Below are 22,860 nucleotides of genomic sequence, written 5' to 3'. Positions count from 1 at the left end.
CCCACATTGCAAGCAAATTCTTTTACCATTTGAGCCACCAGGGAAACCTCCTAACCATTATATGGGGCTGAAAATATTTATCTGATTTACGTACTTGGAAACTGCATTTTTTGATAACTACCGTTTTATTTACTGGGCTTCCCTGGTGGCTCAGTGGTAAAGAATCTGCCTGTCAGTGCCAGAGATGTGGATTCGATCCCTGGTCAGGAGTATTGCCTGCAGAAGAAAACAGCAACCTACTCCAGTATTCTTACCCAGGAAATCCCATGAGCAGAGGAGCCTGGTGGGCTAAAGTTCATGGGGTCATGAGAGAATCAGACATGACTGAGCAACCAAACAACAACAGTGACAAATGTTATTTACTAGAATCAGGTAATCACTTAAGTGTGGTCTAGTGGGAGGCGTGTTAAGCCAGGAAAAAAGGTCTACATTCTAGCCTTGTCTATAAAACTGAGCTATAGAGCCACAGCAAGAATATTCTGTTTGGTTTTATACTTGCAAAACAGATCTTTACCAGAGAAGAGTTCACTGTCATGTCTACAAAGTGGTTCACAGACTTACAAATTTTAAGTAGTAGCTGCTACTAAGTCACTTCAGTCGTGTCCAACTCTGTGCGACCCCATAAATGGTGGTCCACCAGGCTCCGCCGTCCCTGGGATTCTCCAGGCAAGAACACTGGAGTGGGTTGCCATTTCCTTCTCCAATGCATGAAAGTGAAAAGTGAAAGTGAAGTCGCTCAGTCGTGTCTGACCCTCAGCGATCCCATGGCCTGCAGCCTTCCAGGCTCCTCCGTCCATGGGATTTTCCAGGCAAGAGTACTGGAGTGGGGTGCCACTGCCTTTCTCGTTAAGCGGTAGAGACGAACATAAAGTTACTCTTTTTATTTTCTCAAGTGATTACATGAAAAAAATGTGATTGCAATCTATAATTTTCATCATTTAATATCAACATTTAGTAATGAAATACAGAAAGGGTATAATTTCAGCATTATATAAAATGTAGCATTTAACTTTATGAAAAGTTAATAAATATTATCTTCTTATTTTTTCTCAGATAAAGTTACAGACTACAAACTTATATACCATTTATATAAATAATTGAGGATTTACCAAATATCATGTATATTTAAACACCGAGTCCAAACCCTAATGATTCTTCTAAAATTATTGTTAAATAATAAACATCACAGGAAACATAGGATATTTTCCTGCCCTTTGCTTTATTTTCTATAAATCTAAGATAGAGATCATTAAATTAATGATGCATTTTTCAGGCATTTGATACACGGCAAACCATCTTTTTGTTATTTCAGATTGATTTTCCAGCTACTGAGTGGGAGTATATGAAACTTGATTCTGAAGAGAATGGAAGTGATCTTGAAGAACCACCAAAAGAATGTTTAAAACATATTGCCAGATTATCACAGAAACAGACTCCGATACTGTAAGTGAGCCAGTTTTGGGGAGGGAATTTTGCCTCTTTTCATGATACCAGCAATCATTCTAGAAGCACTCATATCTGTTAAGACTGAACCTTCTTTCCAACATAACTCCTCTCGTTTCCTATGATCACACCTTTTGGATGATCCACTAATACTTAGGAGCTAAGTTAGTAATTGTGGGTTTTTTAAGTTTTTTTTTTTTTTTCTCATGACACTCAGAAACTTTAACTTTGGTCAAAAGAAAAATAAAAAGATTGGAAAACATTCAGTTCAGAATGACAAAGCAGAGACTGATAGATACAGATCAGCATTTAACAATGATAAACCATTGTTCTTCAGTTAGATAGAAAATTGTTTTGGTAAACCAGAAAATGTAAAATCTAATTATAATGACATTGAGAAAGAACAGAAATAGCTTATGTTTTAATACCACTAAATTAGTAACTAAAGGAGTACTTAAATTTTGTCAAACAGAAATCCTCTGGGAAAGAGATACCCCAGGAAGAATTATAAGAGATTACTAAATCTGTGTACTTACTGTTTGTACTTAATATTTGGTAATCTCTAAGCCACAGTTTTGGAGAAGGCGATGGCACCCCACTCCAATACTCTTGGCTGGAGAATCCCATGGAGGGAGGAGCCTGGTAGGGTGCAGTCCATGAGGTCACGAAGAGTCGGACATGACTGAGCGACTTCACTTTCACTTTTCACTTTCATGCATTGGAGAAGGAAATGGCAACCAACTCCAGTGTTCTTGCCTGGAGAATTGCAGGGATGGGGGAGCCTGGTGAGCTGCCGTCTATGGGGTCACACAAAGTTGGACATGACTGCAGCGACTTAGCAGCAGCAGTAGCAGCAAGCCACAGCTTATGATGTTCTCATTACCAATATGGAAAAACACAAAACTAAGAAAGCAATGCTTCATGTGTGTGAGATATATAATATAATAAACATTTTATTCCAAGAATAAGAGATTATTTAAAGTTTTGAACAGGGTAATCATGTCATCTGAATAATCTTTTTGAGTGATCTTTTTGGCTATAAGTTGAAGGATGGTTTAGAGAGGAAGTAAGAGAGGAAGACATTACTTTGTCAACTTTGTTCATCTAGTCAAGGCCATGGTTTTCCCAGTAGTCATGTATGGATGTGAGAGTTGGACTATAAAGAAAGCTGACTGCAGAAGAACTGATGCTTTTGAACTGTGGTGTTGGAGAAGACTCTTGAGAGTCCTTTGGACTGCAAGGAGAGCAACCAGTCCATCCTAAAGGAGATCAGTCCTGGGTGTTCATTGGAAGGACTGATACTAAAGCTGAAACTCCAGTATTTTGGCCACCTGATGCAAAGAGCTGACTCATTTGAAAAGACCCTGATGCTGGGAAAGGTTGAGGGCAGGAGGAGAAGGGGACGACAGAGGATGAGATGGTTGAATGGCATCACTGACTCGATGGACATGGGTTTGGGTGGACTCTGGAAATTGGTGATGGACAGGGAGGCCTGTCGTGCTCTGGTTCATGGAGTTGTGAGGAGTCAGACATGACTGAGCAACTGAACTAAACTGAAAAGAGGAAGTGAGCAGTACAGTAAAGTAACTGATGTAATATTTTAGGCAGAAGGTCATGGTCACTAGAACGAGGGCAATGGCAGTGGACATTGTGAACATTGATAGTAATGGCTGGATTTGGAGCATATCTGGGAGTTGAAAAGGCATGACTTGATGATGAATAGTAAATAGAGGTGAAGCCAAATGAGAAACGAAATAATCAAGGTAATTCATTGAAGAGTCTAAGGTTTGAAATTGCTGAACTGGGCAGATATTAGAGCCATTTTCTGGAAGAGGGATTAGTTTGAGACCTTCCAGACTGAGGTGTTGAATGTGATTGAGCATTTCAGTTCAGTTCAGTTCAGTCGCTCAGTAGTGTCCGACTCTTTGTGACCCCATGAACCACAGCACACCAGGCCTCCCTGTCCATAACCAACTCCCAGAGTCCACCCAAACCCATGTCCATCAAGTCGATGATGCCATCCAACCATCTCATCCCCTGTCATCCCCTTCTCCTCCTGCCCTCAACCTTTCCCAGCATCAGGGTCTTTTCAAATGAGTCAGCTCTTTGCATCAGGTGGCCAAAATACTGGAGTTTCAGCTTTAGTATCAGTCCTTCCAATGAACACCCAGGACTGATCTCCTTTAGGATGGACTGGTTGCTCTCCTTGCAGTCCAAAGGACTCTCAGGAGTCTTCTCCAACATCACAGTTTTAAAGCATCAGTTCTTCTGCAGTCACCTTTCTTTATAGTCCAACTCTAACATCCATACATGACCACTGGAAAAACTAGTTTGGGGTAATCTTGTTAATGCCCTGAGCTCTAATTTCCACACATCCTACTCTGTTCCTCATTCACTTCAAGCCAATGACATCTCTTTACTTCTCATATTTCACATGTGCTGTTCCCTCTCCCATCTCAGAGTCTTCTTATTTGGAATTCCCTCTTCATGAAATACTCTCTCCTCATTCTTCACATGGCTGAATCATCTCATCTTGTAGTGAAAGTGTTAAAATGCTAGTCGTTCAGTCATGTCTGACTCTTCACAACCCCATGGACTGTAGCCCGCGAGGCTCCTAGGCCCATGGGTTTCTCCAGGCAGAACACTGGAGTAAGTAGCCATTTCTTCCCCCAAAGGATCTTTCCAACCCAGGGATCAAACCTGGATCTCCTGCATTGCAGGAAGATTCTTTACCATTTGAGCCACCAGGGAAGCCCCTCAACCTGTAGGTCCTCACTTAATTGTTATCTTCTCAAAGAGACCTTCTGTTATGACCCTATCAAATGAAGTTTTTCCCCCTTTAGAATCTCTCTTATTACCTTTTTATCACACATAACACAATCTGGCATCATCTTGTTTATTAATGTGGTTTTTTTTTTTTTCTCATTTATTTGTGAGAACCAAGAGAACCAGGAACCTATCTTGTTTGTTACTACGTTTCCAGTGTTCTACATTGTGCCTGATAAATAATATGTGTAAAATAAATGTTATAAAGGATAAAGACCCTTGGCATAGAGTTTGGTATAAAAATGACCTTAAGGATTCTCATAGTCCTTATGACACATATTTTGATGATCCATTGTTATTCTAAACTATTGCCATCTTAATTAGATGAAGCATCTTTTGATAGTTCTTATTCAAAAATATAAAACTTAACATTTAAAAAGTATGTCACATATCGGAGACTGATATGTTTGTATGATAGATTTTTTTTTAAATATAAAAAGTTGTTATCCTTTGAAATTTTAAATATGTTCAAACAAAAAATGTCAAAACCAACAAATAAATAAGCACAGAAACTGCCTTTAAATATTAAAGGTTTGTGTTTTTAAACTAGCCCCAGTGAATTCTAACTGGTTTTATACTTAAGTTTTCCATTTACATGAATAACTTATACATAAAATAAGCAACATTTTTTTTCTGTTTTGCTCACTCAAATACAATTATTAATGCTCAGTAGAGTACAGTTTCATTCAGGACTGTGAAAACAGATGGAGAACAGTCTTCAATGTGATAAAACTTATGTTATAAACAATTACATTCATTTTCCAAATACCACATTTTATCATTTAGTTGGTGACATACTTGTCTTCTTTCAAATTGGTTAAATGTAAGCAGTTGAGAAGTTCAAACAATGAAGTTTGGTGAAGATGTACTATAACATTTGTAAAAATAAGAAGAATACCTTCTTGATGACCTCTAAAGAAAAGTATCTAATGTAAGGAAAATCTCAGAACATAAAGTAAAAAACAAATGTTTTGAAAGAAATTATGCCTCCACCTCTAGCCATGAAGGTTACCTATTATATTACTAAACTAGTCCTCCTGAAATGAAATATGACACAAGAGCAATACATATAAAGCAACTGCTCTCAGAAATTGAGCAGAGAAGGCTTGAGGTGAACCCATGAGTAAAAAGGCCTTCAGACCCAGAGACGTTTTCTGTATCATAGCTCTAGAAGTTATAATTAAAGAAGAGCAGGCAGGTCTTACCTCCTGAGATTAAAAAATAAATAAATAAGGCAGCGATCACAGAGTTTAATAATTGTGAGGCAGCTAGAATTTCCAGAGAATAATAGTGGAGAAAGGGAGATCCGCAGGATAGGAGCTTCAGAAATAAGTAGTAGTGTCCCCTTATATATTCAGCTGAGTACTGAGCCACTCATGAGCACATGGAGATTTTATAGCAAAAGAACTGCTACAGGGAGATATGAAATAAATGTAGATTCTAGAGGTTGCACAATGCTGGGAGACATAAATTTTCTGACCAGTAATGATGCAGAAAGATCACAGAACACCTCAGCACTCAATAAAGAAATCAGAAAGATGCATATTAGGAGTAAGTGTGCTCTAGCTCAAGATTTAGGGCTGTGCTTGGCCTAGTCTAACACATCATAAAAACAGACCCCAAGAGGATCAAGCTGCCTCCTAAAAAAAAAAAACTGGAAACATTTAGCACTCAAATGTAGCAAAATGCAGACTGTGAATAATGTAGGATTTTAAAAGTTTAGTGTACAACCAATAATTGCTAAACATAGGAAGAGTCGGGAATATATAACCATAGACCAGGATTGAAGGAGGCAGTTAACAGAAACAGCTTCAGATATTTTGCATGCGTGCTAAATTGCTTCGGTTGTATCCAACTCTTTGCAACCCCATGGACAATAGCATGCCAGGCTTCTCTGTCCATTGGATTCTCCAGACAAGTACAATGGAGTAGGTTGCCATTTCCTCCTCCAGCAAATATTTTACAACTGTAATAAAGGTATTTATGGGTTTAAATTGAAAGATAGATATGGGTGAACAAATGAAGTAGAAAAATGGAAATTTAAGAACTGAAAAGCACAGTATCTAAATTTTTAAAAATCACTGGAAAAACTTAATAGATTGCATAATAATAATGAAAAAAAGAACAGTGAGTTTAAAGAATGGGCGATAGAAATTATCCATGTTGAAGTACAGAAAGAACAAAACCTGAAAATAGTGATACAGCCTTGTGACCTATAGGACAATTATCAAGCAATGTAATAAGTATCTATTGGACACACAAGAGAGAAGAGAGATAGTGAAGAAAAAAAAATTCTTAAAGAGATAATAGCCAAAATTTTACAAGTTTAATTTTTAAAAAAATCACCTACAGATATAAGAAACTTAGCAAATCCCAAACACATACACACACACACACACACACACACACACACACACACACACGCACACACACACATCACCTAACCTCATCATAGTCAAATTTCTGAAAACTAAAGATAAATATAAAATTTTTCTAAGGCTTCAGAGAAAGTCAGCAAATCACATTCATGGGATAAGCTATAATTCTACAGATTTCTCATTCAGTTCAGTTCAGTTCAGTTCAGTTCAGTTCAGTCGCTCAGTCGTGTCCGACTCTTTGCGACCTCATGAACTGCAGCACGCCAGGCCTCCCTGTCCATCACCATCTCCCGGAGTTCACACAGACTCACGTCCATCGAGTCCGTGATGCCATCCCGCCATCTCATCCTCGGTCATCCCCTTCTCCTCCTGCCCCCAATCCCTCCCAGCATCAGAGTCTTTTCCAATGAGTCAACTCTTCGCATGAGGTGGCCAAAGTATTGGAGTTTCAGCTTTAGCATCGTTCCTTCCAAAGAAATCCCAGGGTTGATCTCCTTCAGAATGGACTGGTTGGATCTCCTTGCAGTCCAAGGGACTCTCAGGAGTCTTCTCCAACACCACAGTTCAAAAGCATCAATTCTTCGGCGCTCAGCCTTCTTCACAGTCCAACTCTCACATCCATACATGACCACAGGAAAAACCATAGCCTTGACTAGACAGACCTTAGTCGGCAAAGTAATGTCTCTGCTTTTGAATATACTATCTAGGTTGGTCATAACTTTTCTTCCAAGAAGTAAGCGTCTTTTAATTTTAATTCAATTTAATTTAATGTTGTCTTTTAATTTAATTTAATTTAATGTTGTTTACAGGTGCATATTTTAAATACAATAATTCAGCTAGATTAAAATTAAAAGAATTGAAAAAGATATATAAGGAAAATCATTCCATCTTGATATATTTGGGGAAAAAAATTGACAAAATTCAGCACCAATTCATGATAAAAACTCTCAAAACTGGGAATAGAGTGGGACTTCCTCAACCTTCAGCTCCTGAGTTGAATCTGGAACTATAGGAAAAGCTAGAGTTAGCTTTATATTAAATGATGCAAGAATAAATGTTTTCTCCCTAAGTTTGGGAACAAAGATGCTTGCCTAAATATTCCTCTTCAGTGTTTTACCATTAGTCCTCGCCAGTGCACTATCCCAGGGGAAAAAAAAAAAAAAAAGTTTTAAGTGTGTAAAAGTCAAAAAGAAATAAAACTGGCTCTTTTTTCAGATGGGTAATTATGTAAGATCATAGCATTTGAGATTAATGTACAAAATGCAACTATATTCCAGTAAAAAATATAGAAAATAAATTTCATTTTTCTAAATTCTATCAATATTTACAATATCAACATCTCTATCCCCTGAAGAAGGGAATGGCAAACCCACTTCAGTATTCTTGCCTGGAGAATTCCATGGACAGAGGAGCCTGAAGTGCTAGAGCCCATGGGGTTGCAAAGAATGAGACATGACTGAGTGACTAACACACACATAGTTAAAAATGCAAAACTTTGCTAGGAGAAATTAAAGAAAACCTCAGTAAATGGAAGGATATATCATGTCATTGATTAGAATAACCATTATTATTAAGATGACAGTTCTAGTAGTTCCAAAATAGTGATAAAAATGCAATTATAATCTGTTAGAAAGTGTAATTTTTTTCAAATGATCAGTATGCTTTTAATTAAACTCCAGTGACTTGCATAATATTTTTTAATGGGCAAAATTAAAGAATGGCAAAATGCTATACAATTGGTTCTGTCATACCCTACACCTGCTAATGTGAAATGCAACAACCACTTCAGAAAGCAGTTTCTTCAAAAGGTAAACACATGACATACAACAAAGTCATTTCCCTCCATGGTACTTCCTAGGAGAAATGAAAATACACCTGTACAAACACATGCACACAAATGTTCACAAAAGCTTTATTCATAACATTCCAACACAGAAAACACTCTCAGTGTCCATCAGATAAGACAAAGGATAAGCAAATTGTGATATGCTCATATAAAGGAGTAATACTCATTAACTAAAAGAAATAATCTACTGGTATACTCAACAGTATGGATAATTTCAAAAAATTATACTTAGTGAAAGAAGCTATAAATAAAAGAGTATTCATGATTCTGTTTATATGAAGTTTGAAAGTAGATATTATTTGTCTAAAATGAAAGAAGTCGTACTACTCCTCACCTCTGGTAGCATAAGAAATGTTTCATATCTTGAAAAGAGTGTGGATTTTATTATGCTTGATATGCTCATTTGTCAAACTTTAATTAACTGAATCCATGCATTCTCTTTTATTTAAATTATGCTTCAATAAAAGAGAAAAAAGCATTGTTCAATATTGAAAAATGAATTCAGTTAAAACAAAATAGTTTTAGTAGCATAGTAATAATTTTATTATGGAATATTTTTCTTCTGGGGGGTTTCTGGTGAAGAACGTAGTAACAAAAGAGAAAAAGAGCACAAATGTACCTCAAAAACCATCCTCTGTGATTCATTTCTTTCATTTTGCAGATGGAGAGGATTTCAGAAGATATCATACAGAAATAATAATATTTAAAGTCTGTTAATAATTCTTGCTATCCCTTCTTGGGAGTTTTAGTTAATGAAAGCTGAGCGACAGAGTGTCAGTTTGGAGACAGTGTTGAAAAGCTGTCATTGTCGTGTGAGAAATGCTGTCCTTCAGTTCAACTGTGGTCTTGAATGCTTTTCCTGGAGTGTGAGCAAAACATGGTAAACTGTCAGTGAATCAATGGCCCTTGTCCCAAATCTAGATCTTCTGAGGGACACACTTGTGCATGTGAGAAAGTCCTATTCACTGGCATTTTAACTCCAAATTTCCAACAAACTCTACGAATTTAAAGCCAGAATCCAAGGATGAAATGAGATCCTTGTTTCTGAAGTTTAGAGCAAAAAGTTTTCTGACCTCTGATGAAACTTGCTTCGAAATGAAGGACTATCGTCTTTAAAATGTGTCATTTCTCCACAGGGCCCACTTGAGTCTAAGTTAATTTCCAAATACAGTAAGAAAGTAAATGGTTGATAATCTTTGTTCTAAGTAGTACATGTGGCAGAATTGATAAACTTGGTCTGCCTTAAAGGAGACAGAAACTTTGCTAACCAGAATGACATTTTTTAAAAAGTGGCAAAGATAAGAGCAAGGAAAAATACATGTGAATTATCTGAACTGAAGTACATTTTATTTAATTTTTCTATAAAAGATTAAATTAGTGGGAAATAATCAGATAAAATAACCTGTCAAACTGTCCCAAGAAGATAAAGGACTTATTTTCCAAAAGAAACTAAAAATCAAAGAACTAGACCTAATATTTTGTACTGACTGTTCATAGCAAACGTTTGTTATTGTCACAAACTCCAGTAAATTATCACTTCCAATCTGGTTTTGCAGCCTCTCTGAGGAAAAGAGAAGATACTTATGGTTTTATCGCTTCTACTGCAACAATGAAAATTGCTCCCTTCCTTTGGTCTTGGGAAGTGCCCCTGGATGGGATGAAAGAACTGTTTCAGAAATGCATACCATTTTAAGAAGATGGAAATTCTCTCACCCTTTGGAGGCACTTGGACTTTTGACTTCCAGGTAAGAATTGCATGACAGGCATGATATTACTAATATGAAAATTTTAAAGAGAAAAACTGTAACTCTCTATGAGTAATTCAATATCAATTCTGTTTATTTCCAATTTCAGTAGCTGTAGACATTAAATTTAGATAAATGTAAGCTGTGAATATAAATTTGAAACAAATCTAAACTATAGTTGCGTCTTCTAAACTAAACTTAAAATAAAATTAATGGCCAGAGTTTCTTGAATGGGAAGTCTAGTTGCTCTTTGAGAAATAACTACCAAAAAATATTGAATAGGGAAAAATAAACTTCTCTACTTGTCTCTCTCTCAAAACAAAAGAATCCTTAAAAACTGAAACAGTATCTTTTACTATTGAAATATGCAAAGCCTGGCAAAATACCCTGTTTATAGTAGGTGTCCATTTAGTAAGACAATGATAATGATAACAAAATGAAAAAAACCTATCCCTTGTGTATTCTCTGTCTCTTCCCTAGAATGAAATGCATGGTGGTTGAGAATCTGGTGGATAATGATGTCATCGTCTAGTTAAGAGGAAGCATGTGGGAACAAGTGTGATGTCTGGTTCTGGCTTGGGGAAGCAACTCTTACTTGGCTTCTGCTTCAGATTCAAAGCCAAGAAGAGATATTTTAAGTCTGTCTTCATGGCATCAGCACTGATGCCATGAAGAAAGTCTGTAATCTCTAGAGTCAGAGAAGAAGTGTGACACTCAGTTCTGTTCTGAATTCTTTCTCAAGATCCTGAAGAAGGAGAAAGGAGGGAAAGAAAGTGACACAAAGGACTTTTCAAACATTTTTTTTTTTGGTTTATTTTAAAATCTGTGTCTTTTATAAAACTTCTAGCATGTGAAAGGAGGAGAAAAGAATTTTTTTTTCCATTTTTCGTAGGAGTTACTAGAAGCTTCCTCTCAATCTTCCAAGTTCAAAATTTACAACTTATCTTAAAATTCTATGATTTTGTGCCTTGTACATTGAATATTTCTGTTTTCTGATGTCTTTTATCAATTACTGTGCACTCATATACCCACCTTCCTTGATAAATGATAGAACATAGATAGATACATAAATAGAATTTGTCTTTTGGTTGAGCTTGCAGCTTTCCCCTTTTTTATAAGACTTCTTCTACGTGGACATTCTTTGACCTCACTAAGTAAAACTGACCACATGTTCCTACTACAGTGCTTTGTTTCTTTATGAATTATATTATATTTCATTGTGTTTACACACAACATGTGAGACATGTAATTTACCCACATTAGAATGAGAGCTAGTAGTGAGTAGTAGTAGTGAAGTCGTTCAGTCGTGTCCGACTCTTTGTGACCCCATGGACTATAGCCTATCAAGCTTCTCTATCCATGGGATTTTCCAGGCAATAGTACTGGAGTGGATCACCATTTCCTTCTCCAAGGGATCTTCCTGACCCAGGGATCGAACCTAGGTCTCCTGCATTGTAGACAGAGGCTTTACCGTCTGAGCCACCAGGGAAGTCCACAGAATGAGAGCTAGTTAAGCCCAAATAGTTCATCATAGTGTTTCTGTTTCCCACAAGCTTAATAATACCTGAGACATAGTAATTACTCAATATTGAATCAATCACTCTCAAAAATTCATTATGATTATTTAGACCTTATTTTAAAATAATATTTAAACTATATTATTTGAAGAAATCATCAATTATCCTCGTTTCTTATATCTCCGTATACAGTTGAATTAATTAATGAAATAATTATATAAGAAAATCAATTAACAATTGGTTTCATTGGAATTACTTACAGTTCATACTTATATTTCAAGAAACTTCTGGAAGAAATGAGTTCCCATTTTCATCTTACTCTTAACTTCTTTCTGATTTAGATAAGAGTAGCCAACATCTAAAAAAACTTTTTTTTAATTCTAATTGTTTTTTAGCTCAAGTAAGACTTAGAATAACAGCACAGTTATTGTTTTGTCATTCCTGAACTGATTAGCTCATAGAAGATTGGTTCAAAATGTAAAGGCTAAAAAAAAGTATGAAGGTAACAATTCACAGAATAAGAGAAGATATTAGCAAATCCTATATCTTAATAAAAGAATGTAATTCAGAATATATACTCTTATGACTCAATAACCAGACAATAAATAACCTAATTTTAAAAAAAATAGTCAGAGGGTCTAACATTTCCTCAAAGAAAATATAGACATATCCAATAAGCATGTGGAAAGATGCTCAGCATCATTAATCACTAGGGAAATATAAATGAAAACCACATTGAGATATCACTTGACACTAACTAGGATGGCTGTAATCAGAATGACAATTAGCTTTGGCAAGGATGTGAAGAAATTGGAAATCTCATATATTGCTCGTGGGAATGTAAAACGGGGCAGCCAGTTTGGAAACCAGTTAGTCAGTTTCTTAAATACTAAACATCAAGTTAACATATGACCCAACAATTCTACCCTTAGGTATATACTCAAAAATGAAAAATAGGTTCCCTCAAAAATTTCTCCATGGATGTTCAGACCAGCATTATTTACAATAGCCAAAAAGTAAAAACAACTCAAATGACCATCAAATAATGAATGGATAGATAAAATGTGGTCTGTCCATGCAATGTTAGAGTATTCCATAATAAGAAGTGAATATTAATGTATGTTACAACACGAATGAACCTTGAAAACATGTTAAGCAAACAAAGCTAGTCACAAAAGACCACATGTTTTATGATGTCCTGCTGCTGCTGCTGCTAAGTCGCTTCAGTCATGTCCGACTCTGTGCGACCCCATAGATGGCAGCCCACCAGGCTCCGCCATCCCTGGGATTCTCCAGACAAGAACACTGGAGTGGGTTGCCATTTCCTTCTCCAATGCATGAAAGTGAAAGTGAAGTCGCTCAGTCGTGTCCGACTCCTAGCAACCCCATGGACTGCAGCCTACCAGGCTCCTCCGTCCATGGGATTTTCCAGGCAAGAGTACTGGAGTGGGGTGCCATCACCTTCTCCGTTATGATGCCCAGAGATAGGCAAATGGATGGAGACAGAAAGTAGATCAGTGATCACCTAGGGCGAGAGGAGTTTGGGGCAATGTAGGGAATGAGAGCCAGTGGTTATGAGATTTCTTTTGTGGTTATGGTTCAGTAACTTTGGGAGGAAGCTAAAAGCCATTAAATTGTACACTGAATTGTACATCTTTACAAAACTGTTAAAAATACTTAAAGAATGATTGTAAAATACTTAATGAATGATATAGTATGACTCTCTATATCACTAAAGCCTAGTTTTCTTATGGGGATAACTTTTTCAAGTTTCTAAAGCATTAACTATGGCCTTTTTTGATAGCTTAATGTTCCATTAAGATGTACTTTGATCTATTTTAAAGACATTTAAATGTATTAAGTAATATTTTCTTGTAAAGTTCATGGAATATTTTTTACAAAAATCTTTATCAGCATGAAGCCTGCTTAGTTTTCTTGCTTATAGGTAGAGAGGATTCACTAGATGGACTTCTGTATTCTCTGATTCCTGATAACTAAGCTTCTCTACCTGAAGAGATGTTGAACATCTATTTGAGTCCCTTAATGTTTTAAGTATAAAGTTTAGATTTTCATGTAGTGCTCCCTTAATACGGCCTCATTTTATTATCTGTAATAACCCTATAAAACAAAAACTATTATTATCCCAGTTTTACCTTTGGGGAAACTGAGGCTTACAAGGGTTAAATTGCCCAAATGGCACTTGTAAGTTAAGGAGCTAGAGTTAAATCCAGAGATTTGGAGCTTGCCATCCTCACCCTATAATTCACACCATTCCTACATAAATACATGCTGTTTGTTTATGTACTAAATATGTAAATAAAACTATCCTAAAGTAGTTTGATTATAGTAAATAGCAGTACTTATGCTTGGATGTTTCCACTTCACTGTGTAATTTCTTTTTTTCTGAATAATCAGAGTTTTAGACGTTATGAGGACCGGTTTCAGATAGAGTGGTGTTTAGTAAGCATCATTCAAGGAACTTAGTAGAAACTTGATTTATTTGCACATTGAACAGTTCTTTATCATGCATCAAAAAAGGTCACTGAAAAGGTTGGAGTGTTTCCACTGTACTCATCCTCCGACTCCCACTCTCAGTTTAACAGAACTGTTAAAAAACTTGAGGACAGACTATTTCGAGAAACGAATCTTTCAACTTCTCTAAATCAAAAGCTGACTTCTCTAAGAACAAACAGTATGTGCTTGTTAAGTAAGTTGCCAGAGTGAGTTCTTCAGAGGTCTATATTTTGTCTCTGCTGAATGATCTATTTTTTTTCCAGTGGCTTAACCTCATAAGAACCAGCGTGCTCCATTTCTAGCTTAGATAATTTTTAATATTGCTGATTACTTAATCCTGTTTGAAGATTCACCACCTCCTGCTGGCTTCCTTTTAGCAAGAGACATGTTGAAATTTGATTTAGCTCTTGTGGGCTATAGGGTGTTAATATTTCCACAGCTGAGTGTTAACAGTGTGTTCACCAGGTACTGATACTTCCATTAGAGAAGGCAGTGCTGTCAGAATACCAGAGACCAAGGGCTAAGGTCTGTAGTTCTTGGCAGATGGTTGCTATTTTCTTGAACCCTGGTGCACAGACGCAACTATTCAACTACTAATAATAAGCAGAAATTACCCAAGGAATTAGAAGGCAGTTCAAGGAAAGCATTCATTTAAAAATAGCAACTCTGAATTAGCATCAGAGGATTACATCAGAAGCTTAAATAAAAATTTGACAAGGTACTAGAACTTCCCATCCTACATGAAGTGAGATTATTGTTTTGCAGAAACAAGAGCAATACTTAATAGGCAGTGCCTTAGCTTTCAAAATCAGTTTCCCTGGAAAAGTGTCCCACAAAAATGTTTGCATCAAACCACTGTATTCTTTATTGTAGAGATTAATGTACTAAAGTCATTCTTAACTAACATTGTAAGCAGGCCAAAGAGAATATGGAAAAGGTAGACAGCTATAACTTCCACATTTGACTAAACAATCAACTAATAGATGATGATGTATCCTTTCCATGTATTTTCTGAATAAAAATATGTGTATATGGAAACTGGCACACAATGAATCAAAGAAGCAGAATAGGACATAGCAACTGTGTTTAAATAACATACAATTCAGAGGGAAAGACTCAAACTGAAAATCACCACACAATGTTCTCTAGACTATAATCATAGTGTTGAGTGCTGTATGCCCCCAAGGAAGAGAGAGGCAGATTCTCTCAGAGAACATAAGAAACGTCTTGCAAAGGAATTGAATTCTGACTTGAAACGTTCATAGGCATTTCCTGAGTGAAGAGAGGAAATGGAATTCCAGAAAGAAAGACTAGATGGTCAAAGTTATGGAAGTTCAGAGACTAATGAGAGATTCACTATAATATTAGAAGGGAATGGTATTGGGAGACAAAGTTGAAAAGGTTGGATCAGTTTAAATCATTCAATTATTCATAACTAACTTTATTGCAGCCCATGGAATCTTAAAAATGGGACTTAGGCAGTCCAATTTATTTTGTACAAGGATAATTCTGTGCATTAATGTAAAGTGTGGACTGTAAAGAAGAATAACAGCAAGGATATTAGACGCAGGTATAGAAATAGTCTACTTGAAAGGCGGTCTAGGCCTGCTCTAGGCATCAGTAGAACTTTACAGAGCAGACTGGAGAAACATTTCAGAGGAAAGTGAACAAGAGAGGAAATAAGGAAGACTTTGAAATTTTTGATTCAGGTAAATGATAGATAATTACATCATTAACCAAGACAAGAGTTGTGGATAAAAGAGCAAATTTGGGTGTTGAAGTTGGATGCCATCTTCAAGGCCTCAAAGAGGAAATGGAGAAAAATAATTTGTGCCTCTTGGAATAAGATTGATTGTAAAGGCGAGAAGATCACTAAAGTTGAAGGAGGTAAGAGAAAGATTTTGATGTTTGGACTTCTTATGTTTGTTTAAATCAAAGAGCTCCAAGCATGTTTACAAACTGAGATGGAAGATGCATGAAGGGAAGCTCAGAAAACAGGGATGGGTGGAGTGACAAAATGAGATGACACCAACACCCAACAGACTGGACCAAAAATGAAAATAGGGCTGTTATCAAGGAAAGAGAGTAACTTGTTCCTCTCAGTTGGGAGGGAATGAAATATATGAATGGAATTATAGGTAACTATGGATATGGAGAAAGGAGTACAACAAGGCTGAATATTGCTACACTGTTTGTTTAACTTATATGCAGAGCGCATCATGCAAAATGCTGGGCTAGATGAGTTACAAGCAGGAATCAATTGCAGGGAACAATATCAACAATGATATGCAGATGATACCACTCTAATGGCTGAAAGCAAAGATGAACTAAAAAGATTCTTGATGAAGACGAAAGAGGAGAGTGAAAAGGCCGGCTTAAAACTCAGTGTTAAAATATATATATATATATATATATATATATGATCATGGCATCCGGTCTCATCACTTCATGGCGAGTAGAAGGGGAAAAGGTGGAAGCAGTGACAGATTTTCTCTTCTTGGTCTCTAAAATCACTGCAGATGGTGACTGCAACAATAAAATCAGAAGACAATTGTTTCTTGAAAGGAAAGCTATGACAAACCTAGACAGTATATTAAAAAGCAAAGACATCATTTTGCTGGCAAAGGTCCATATAGTCAAAGCTTTGGTCTTTACAGTAGTCATGTGTGGGTGTGAAAATTGGACCTTAAAGAAGGCAGAACACTGAAAAATTAATGCTTTCAAACTGTGGTGCTGAAGAAAACTCTTGAGAGTACCTTGGACAGTAAAGAAATAAAACCAGTCAATCCTAAAGGAAATAAACCATGAATACTCATTGGAAGGACTGATGCTGAAACTGAAACACCAATGCTTTAGCCACACGATGCAAAGAGTCAACTCATTGAAAAAGACCCTAATCCTGTGAAAGATTGAAGGCAGAAGGAGAAGAAGGCGATGGAGGATGAGATGGTTGGATGGTGTCACTGATTCAGTGGACATGAACTTGGGCAAACTGGGAAATGGTGAAGGACCGGGAGGCCTGGCATGCTGCAGTCCATGGTGTCTCAAAGCCTCGGACATGATTTAGCGACTGAACAACAACAAATGGATATGGAAGAGAAAAATATGAAGGTTTCAGTATTCCACATGAAGAGAGAGTCAAAGTGATATACTGAGAATGAAGAGCTTAGAACTGCATAAATCAAAAATATGAATCTTACCTTTGTGTATTTTTGAAGAGTTTATGGAGTTGCTTCCAAATTTCACAGTTGACAATATAAGGTTTGAAATCAAACATATCTGTCTCTGTCACTTATTACCTGAATCACTTCAGTCAAGTTTTCTTTTTCTTTTTTTTTAGTTTTATTTATTTATTTACTTTGCAATATTGTATTGGTTTTGCCATACATTGACATGAATCCGCCATGGGTGTATATGTGTTTCCCATCCTGAACTCCCCACCCACCTCCCGCCAACGGGAGTAATAAGCATCACACGTTGTACCTTACAGGATAAAGTACTTATGGGAACTTTCAACAAATGCTACCAGTCAGTCTTGTCAACATCATCCTCTTCCTGGTATCTATATTTTTAAGAGTATTTAGAATTTTCAGATTTTTTTCAATGCTAAATTGTAAATATCATAAATTCATGGGAACAATTTCATTTCTAGTAAGCTTCACTAAGCTTAAATTCACTTGTCAAAATGTATATGATAAAAGAGCAAATTTATATTTGAAAATTGAATAGTGACTTACAGCTTACTTATTAAGCACTTTCAAAATATTATGTGATTAACCTACAAAACAGTCTCTTTAATATTGTTACCAACATGTACAGTTTCCCCCATTTTATGAATTTCCGCTTTATAGATGAAGAAATTGATATCCAGTTTGTCTATTCATTCATTCAGTAGATACTTACTAATGGCCTGTTCATGTTAGACACTTCTTTAGGCCCTGAAGCTAGCATACTACCAAAAAGAAACATAATCCTGCTTTTATGGAGTTGTAGTCCACTGGAGGTGGGGAGAAATAGGCCCTTACCAAATTATAAATGTAAAATAACAGGTGTCATAACAACTCTGAGAGAAGTGCATGGTTCCATGATAACATAAAATGAAGGAACCAAATCTTTCTCCAGAGTGGGAAAAGTCTTCCCTGTGGAAGTTATATGTTTGATTGCATATCTAAGATGAGTGAAAATGAACTGGTGAAAGGGAAGATGAGAGAAGAGCTCCGTGGGAAGACAGGAGCTAGGAAATACAGAAACTGGATTTAGAAAGTGAGAAGAGAGCCTACTGTGGGCAAGAATTCCTTAGAAAAAATGGAGTAGCCATCATAATCATCAAAAGAGTCTGAAATGCAGTACTTAGATGCAGTCTCAAAAACAGAATGATCTCTGTTTGTTTCCAAGGCAAACCATTCAATATCACGGTAATCCAAATCTATGCCCCTACCAGAAATGCTGAAGAAGCTGAAGCTGAACGGTTCTATGAAGACCTACAAGACCTTCTAGAACTAACACCCAAAAAAGTTGTCCTTTTCATTATAGGGGACTGGAATGCAAAAGTAGGAAGTCAAGAAACACCTGGAGTAACAGGAAAATTTGGCCTTGGAATACAGAATGAAGCAGGGCAAAGGCTAATAGAGTTTTACCAAAAGAGCACACTGGTCATAACAAACACCCTCTTCCAACAACACAAGAGAAGACTCTACACATGGACATCACCAGATGGTCAATACCGAAATCAGATTGATTATATTCTTTGCAACCAAAGGTGGAGGAACTCTATACAATCAAGAAAAACAAGACCAAAAATAAAAATAAAAAAGATCATGAATTCCTTATCACCAAATTCAGACTTAAATTGAAGAAAGTAGGAAAAACCGCTAAAGCATTCAGGTATGACCTAAATCAAATCCCTTATGATTATACAATGAAAGTGGCAAATAGATTCAATGGATTAGATCTGATAGAGTGCCTGAAGAAGGAGACAGGGATCAAGACCATCCCCCAAAAAAGAAATGCAAAAAGGCAAAATGGTTGTCTGAGGAGGCCATACAAACAGCTGTGGAAAGAAGAGAAGCCAAAAGCAAAGGAGAAAAGGAAAGATATACCCATTTCAATGCAGAGTTCCAAAGAATAGCAAGGAGAGATAAGAAAGCCTTCCTTAGCAATCAATGCAAGGAAATAGAGGAAAACAATAGAATAGGAAAGACTACAGGTCTCTTCAAGAAAATTAGAGATACCAAGGGAACATTTCATGAAAAGATGGGCTCAATGAAGGACAGAAATGGTATAGACCTAAGAGAAGCAGAAGATATTAAGAAGAGGTGGCAAGAATACACAGAACTGTACAAAAAGGATCTTCACAACCCAGATAATCATAATGGTGTGATCACTCACCTAGAGCCAGGAATCCTGGATTGTGAAGTCAAATGGGCCTTAGGAAGCATCACTACGAACAAAGCAAATGGAGGTGGTAGAATCCCAGTTGAGCTATTTCAAGTCCTAAAAGATGATGCTGTGAAAGTGCTGCATTCCATATGCCATCAAATTTGGAAAACTCAGCAATGACCGCAGGACTGGAAAAGTTCACTTCTAATTTCAATCCCAAAGAAAGGCAATGCCAAAGAATGCTTAAACTACCGCACAATTGCACTCATCTCAAACACAACCCTCTCGAGTATTCTTGACGAAAGAATACTGTGGACAGAGGAGCCTGGTGGGCTGCTGTCCATAGGGTTGCACAGAGTCAGACATGACTGAAGCGACTAAGCATGCATGTATTAGAGAAGGAAATGGCAACCCACTCCAATATTCTTGCCTGGAGAATCCCAGGGGCAGAAGGTCCTGGTGGGCTGCTGTCTATGGGGTCGCACAGAGTTGGACACGACTGAAGTGAGTTAGCAGTAGCAGCAGCACACACTAATAAAATAATGCTCACAATTCTCCAAGCCAGGCTTCCAAAATATGTGAACCATGAACTTCCAGATGTACATGCTGGATTTAGAAAAGGCAGAGGAACCAGAGGTCAAATTGCCAACATCCACTGGATCATGGAAAAAAGAAAGAGAGTTCCAGAAAAAAATATCTATTTCTGCTTGATTTACTATGCCAGAGCCTTTGACTGTGTGGATCACAATAAACTGTGGAAAATTCTTCAAAAGATGGGAATTCCAGGCCACCTGATCTGCCTCTTGAGAAATCTGTATACAGGTCAGGAAGCAACAGTAAGAACAGGACATGGAACAATAGACTGGTTCCAAATAGGGAAAGATGTACGTCAAAGCTGTATATTGCCACCCTGCTTATTTGACTTATATGCAGAGTACATCATGAGAAATGCCAGGCTGGATGAAGCACAAGCTGGAATCAAGATTGCTGGCAGAAATATAAATAACCTCAGATAGGCAGATGACACCACCCTTATGGCAGAAAGTGAAGCAAAACTAAAGAGCCTCTTGATGAAATGAAAGAGGAGAGTGAAAAAGTTGGCTTAAAGCTTAACATTCAGAAAACTAAGATCATGGCATCTGGTCCCATCATTTCATGGCAAATAGATGGGAAAACAGTGGAAACAGTAAGATACTTTATTTGGGGGCGCTCCAAAATCACTACAGATGGTGACTGCAGCCATGAAATTAAAAGACACTTACCCCTTGGAAGGAAAGTTATGACCAACCTAGACAGCATATTAAAAAGCAGAGACATTACTTTGCCAACAAAGGTCCATCTAGTGAATGGGTTTTCCAGTTGTCATGTATGGATGTGAGAGTTGGACTATAAGGAAAGCTGAGTGCCGAAGAATTGATGCTTTTGAACTGTGGTGTTGGAGAAGTCTCTTGAGAATCCCTTGGACAGCAACAGCAAGGAGATCCAACCAGTCTGTCCTAAGGGAAATCAGTCTTGAATATTCATTGGAAGAATTGATGTTGAAGCTGAAACTCCAATACTTTGGCCACTTGATGTGAAGAACCAACTCATTGGAAAAGATCCTGATACTGGGAAAGATTGAAGGTGGGAGGAGAAGGGGACAACAGAGGATGAGATGGTTGGATAGCATCACTGACTCAGTGGACATGAGTTTGAGTAAACTCTGGGAGTTGGTGATGGACAAGGAAGCCTGGAATCCTGCAGTCCATGGGGTCACAAAGAGTCGGGCAGGGCTGAGTGACTGAACTGTACTGAAGAGAGCCAGTGTGCCTGGAGTCCAGGGGAGGAGTGTGTGATGAAAAGAAACCTTCAGATGTAACTAGATCATGTTAAGGTCTTATGGTATGGATCTAACAGAAGCAGAAGATATTAAGAAGAGGTGGCAAGAATACACAGAAGAACTGTACAAAACAGATCTTCACCACCCGGTGGTGGAAAATTCTGAACTGTGGAAAATTCTGTGGAAAATTCTGAAAGAGATGGGAATACCAGACCACCTGACCTGCCTCTTGAGAAATCTGTATGCAGGTCAGGAAGCAACAGTTAGAACTGGACATGGAACAACAGACTGGTTCCAAATAGGAAAAGGAGTGCATCAAGGCTATATATTGTCACCCTGCTTATCTTCAATCACGATGGTGTGATTTCTCACCTAGAGCCAGACATCCTGGAATATGAAGTCAAGTGGGCCTTAGAAAGCATCACTACGAACAAAGCTAGTGAAGGTGATGGAATTCCAGTTGAGCTATTTCAAATCCTGAAAGATGACGCTGTGAAAGTGCTGCACTCAATATACCAGCAAATTTGGAAAACTCAGCAGTGGCCACAGGACTGGAAAAGGTCCGTTTTCATTCCAATCGCTAAGAAAGGCAATGCCAAAGAATGCTCAAACTACCACACAATTGCACTCATCTCACATGCTAGTAAAGTAATGCTCAAAATTCTCCAAGCCAGACTTCAGCAATACGTGAACCGTGAACTTCCTGATGTTCAAGCTGGTTTTAGAAAAGGCAGAGGAACCAGAGATCAAATTGCCAACATCCGCTGGATCATGGAAAAAGCAAGAGAGTTCCAGAAAAATATTTATTTCTGCTTTATTGACTATGCCAAAGCCTTTGACTGTGTGGATCACAATAAACTGTGGAAAATTCTTCAAGAGATGGGAATACCAGACCACCTGACCTGCCTCTTGAGAAATCTGTATGCAGGTCAGAAAGCAACAGTTAGAACTGGACATGGAACAACAGACTGGTTCCAAAAAGGAAAAGGAGTACATCAAGGCTATATATTGTCACCCTGCTTATTTAACTTATATGCAGAATACGTCATGAGAAACGCTGGGCTGGAAGAAACACAAGCTGAAATCAAGATTTCCGGGAGAAATATCAATAACCTGAGATATGCAGATGACACCACCCTTATGGCAGAAAGTGAAGAGGAGCTAAAAAGCCTCTTGATGAAAGTGAAAGAGGAGAGTGAAAATGTTGGCTTAAAGCTCAACATTCAGAAAACGAAGATCATGGCATCCGTCCCATCACTTCATGGGAAATAGATGGGGAAACAGTGGAAACAGTGTCAGACTTTGTTTTTTGGGGCTCCAGAATCACTGCAGATGGTGACTGCAGCCATGAAATTAAAACACACTTACTCCTTGGAAGAAAAGTTATAATCAA

At 37.4% G+C, this 22,860-nt stretch overlaps 1 protein-coding gene across 1 annotated transcript in view; it reads left to right on the top strand.

Annotated features, from left to right (window-relative positions):
• Positions 1 to 22,860, top strand: part of PIK3C2G (phosphatidylinositol-4-phosphate 3-kinase catalytic subunit type 2 gamma) — a 487,933-nt gene that overhangs the window by 164,844 nt on the left and 300,229 nt on the right. Inside the window, exons 15-16 of the mRNA XM_068970622.1 lie at positions 1,313 to 1,443; positions 10,050 to 10,238. Of these exons, the coding sequence (XP_068826723.1) occupies positions 1,313 to 1,443; positions 10,050 to 10,238 (320 nt within the window). The remainder of the gene's footprint in view (positions 1 to 1,312; positions 1,444 to 10,049; positions 10,239 to 22,860) is intronic.

The sequence above is a fragment of the Capricornis sumatraensis genome, chromosome 4 (genome assembly GCF_032405125.1).
Source record: "Capricornis sumatraensis isolate serow.1 chromosome 4, serow.2, whole genome shotgun sequence".
Classification (NCBI taxonomy): domain Eukaryota; kingdom Metazoa; phylum Chordata; class Mammalia; order Artiodactyla; family Bovidae; genus Capricornis; species Capricornis sumatraensis.
Note: the sequence above shows the minus strand (reverse complement) of the source record. Positions and strands in the feature narration are given on the sequence as shown.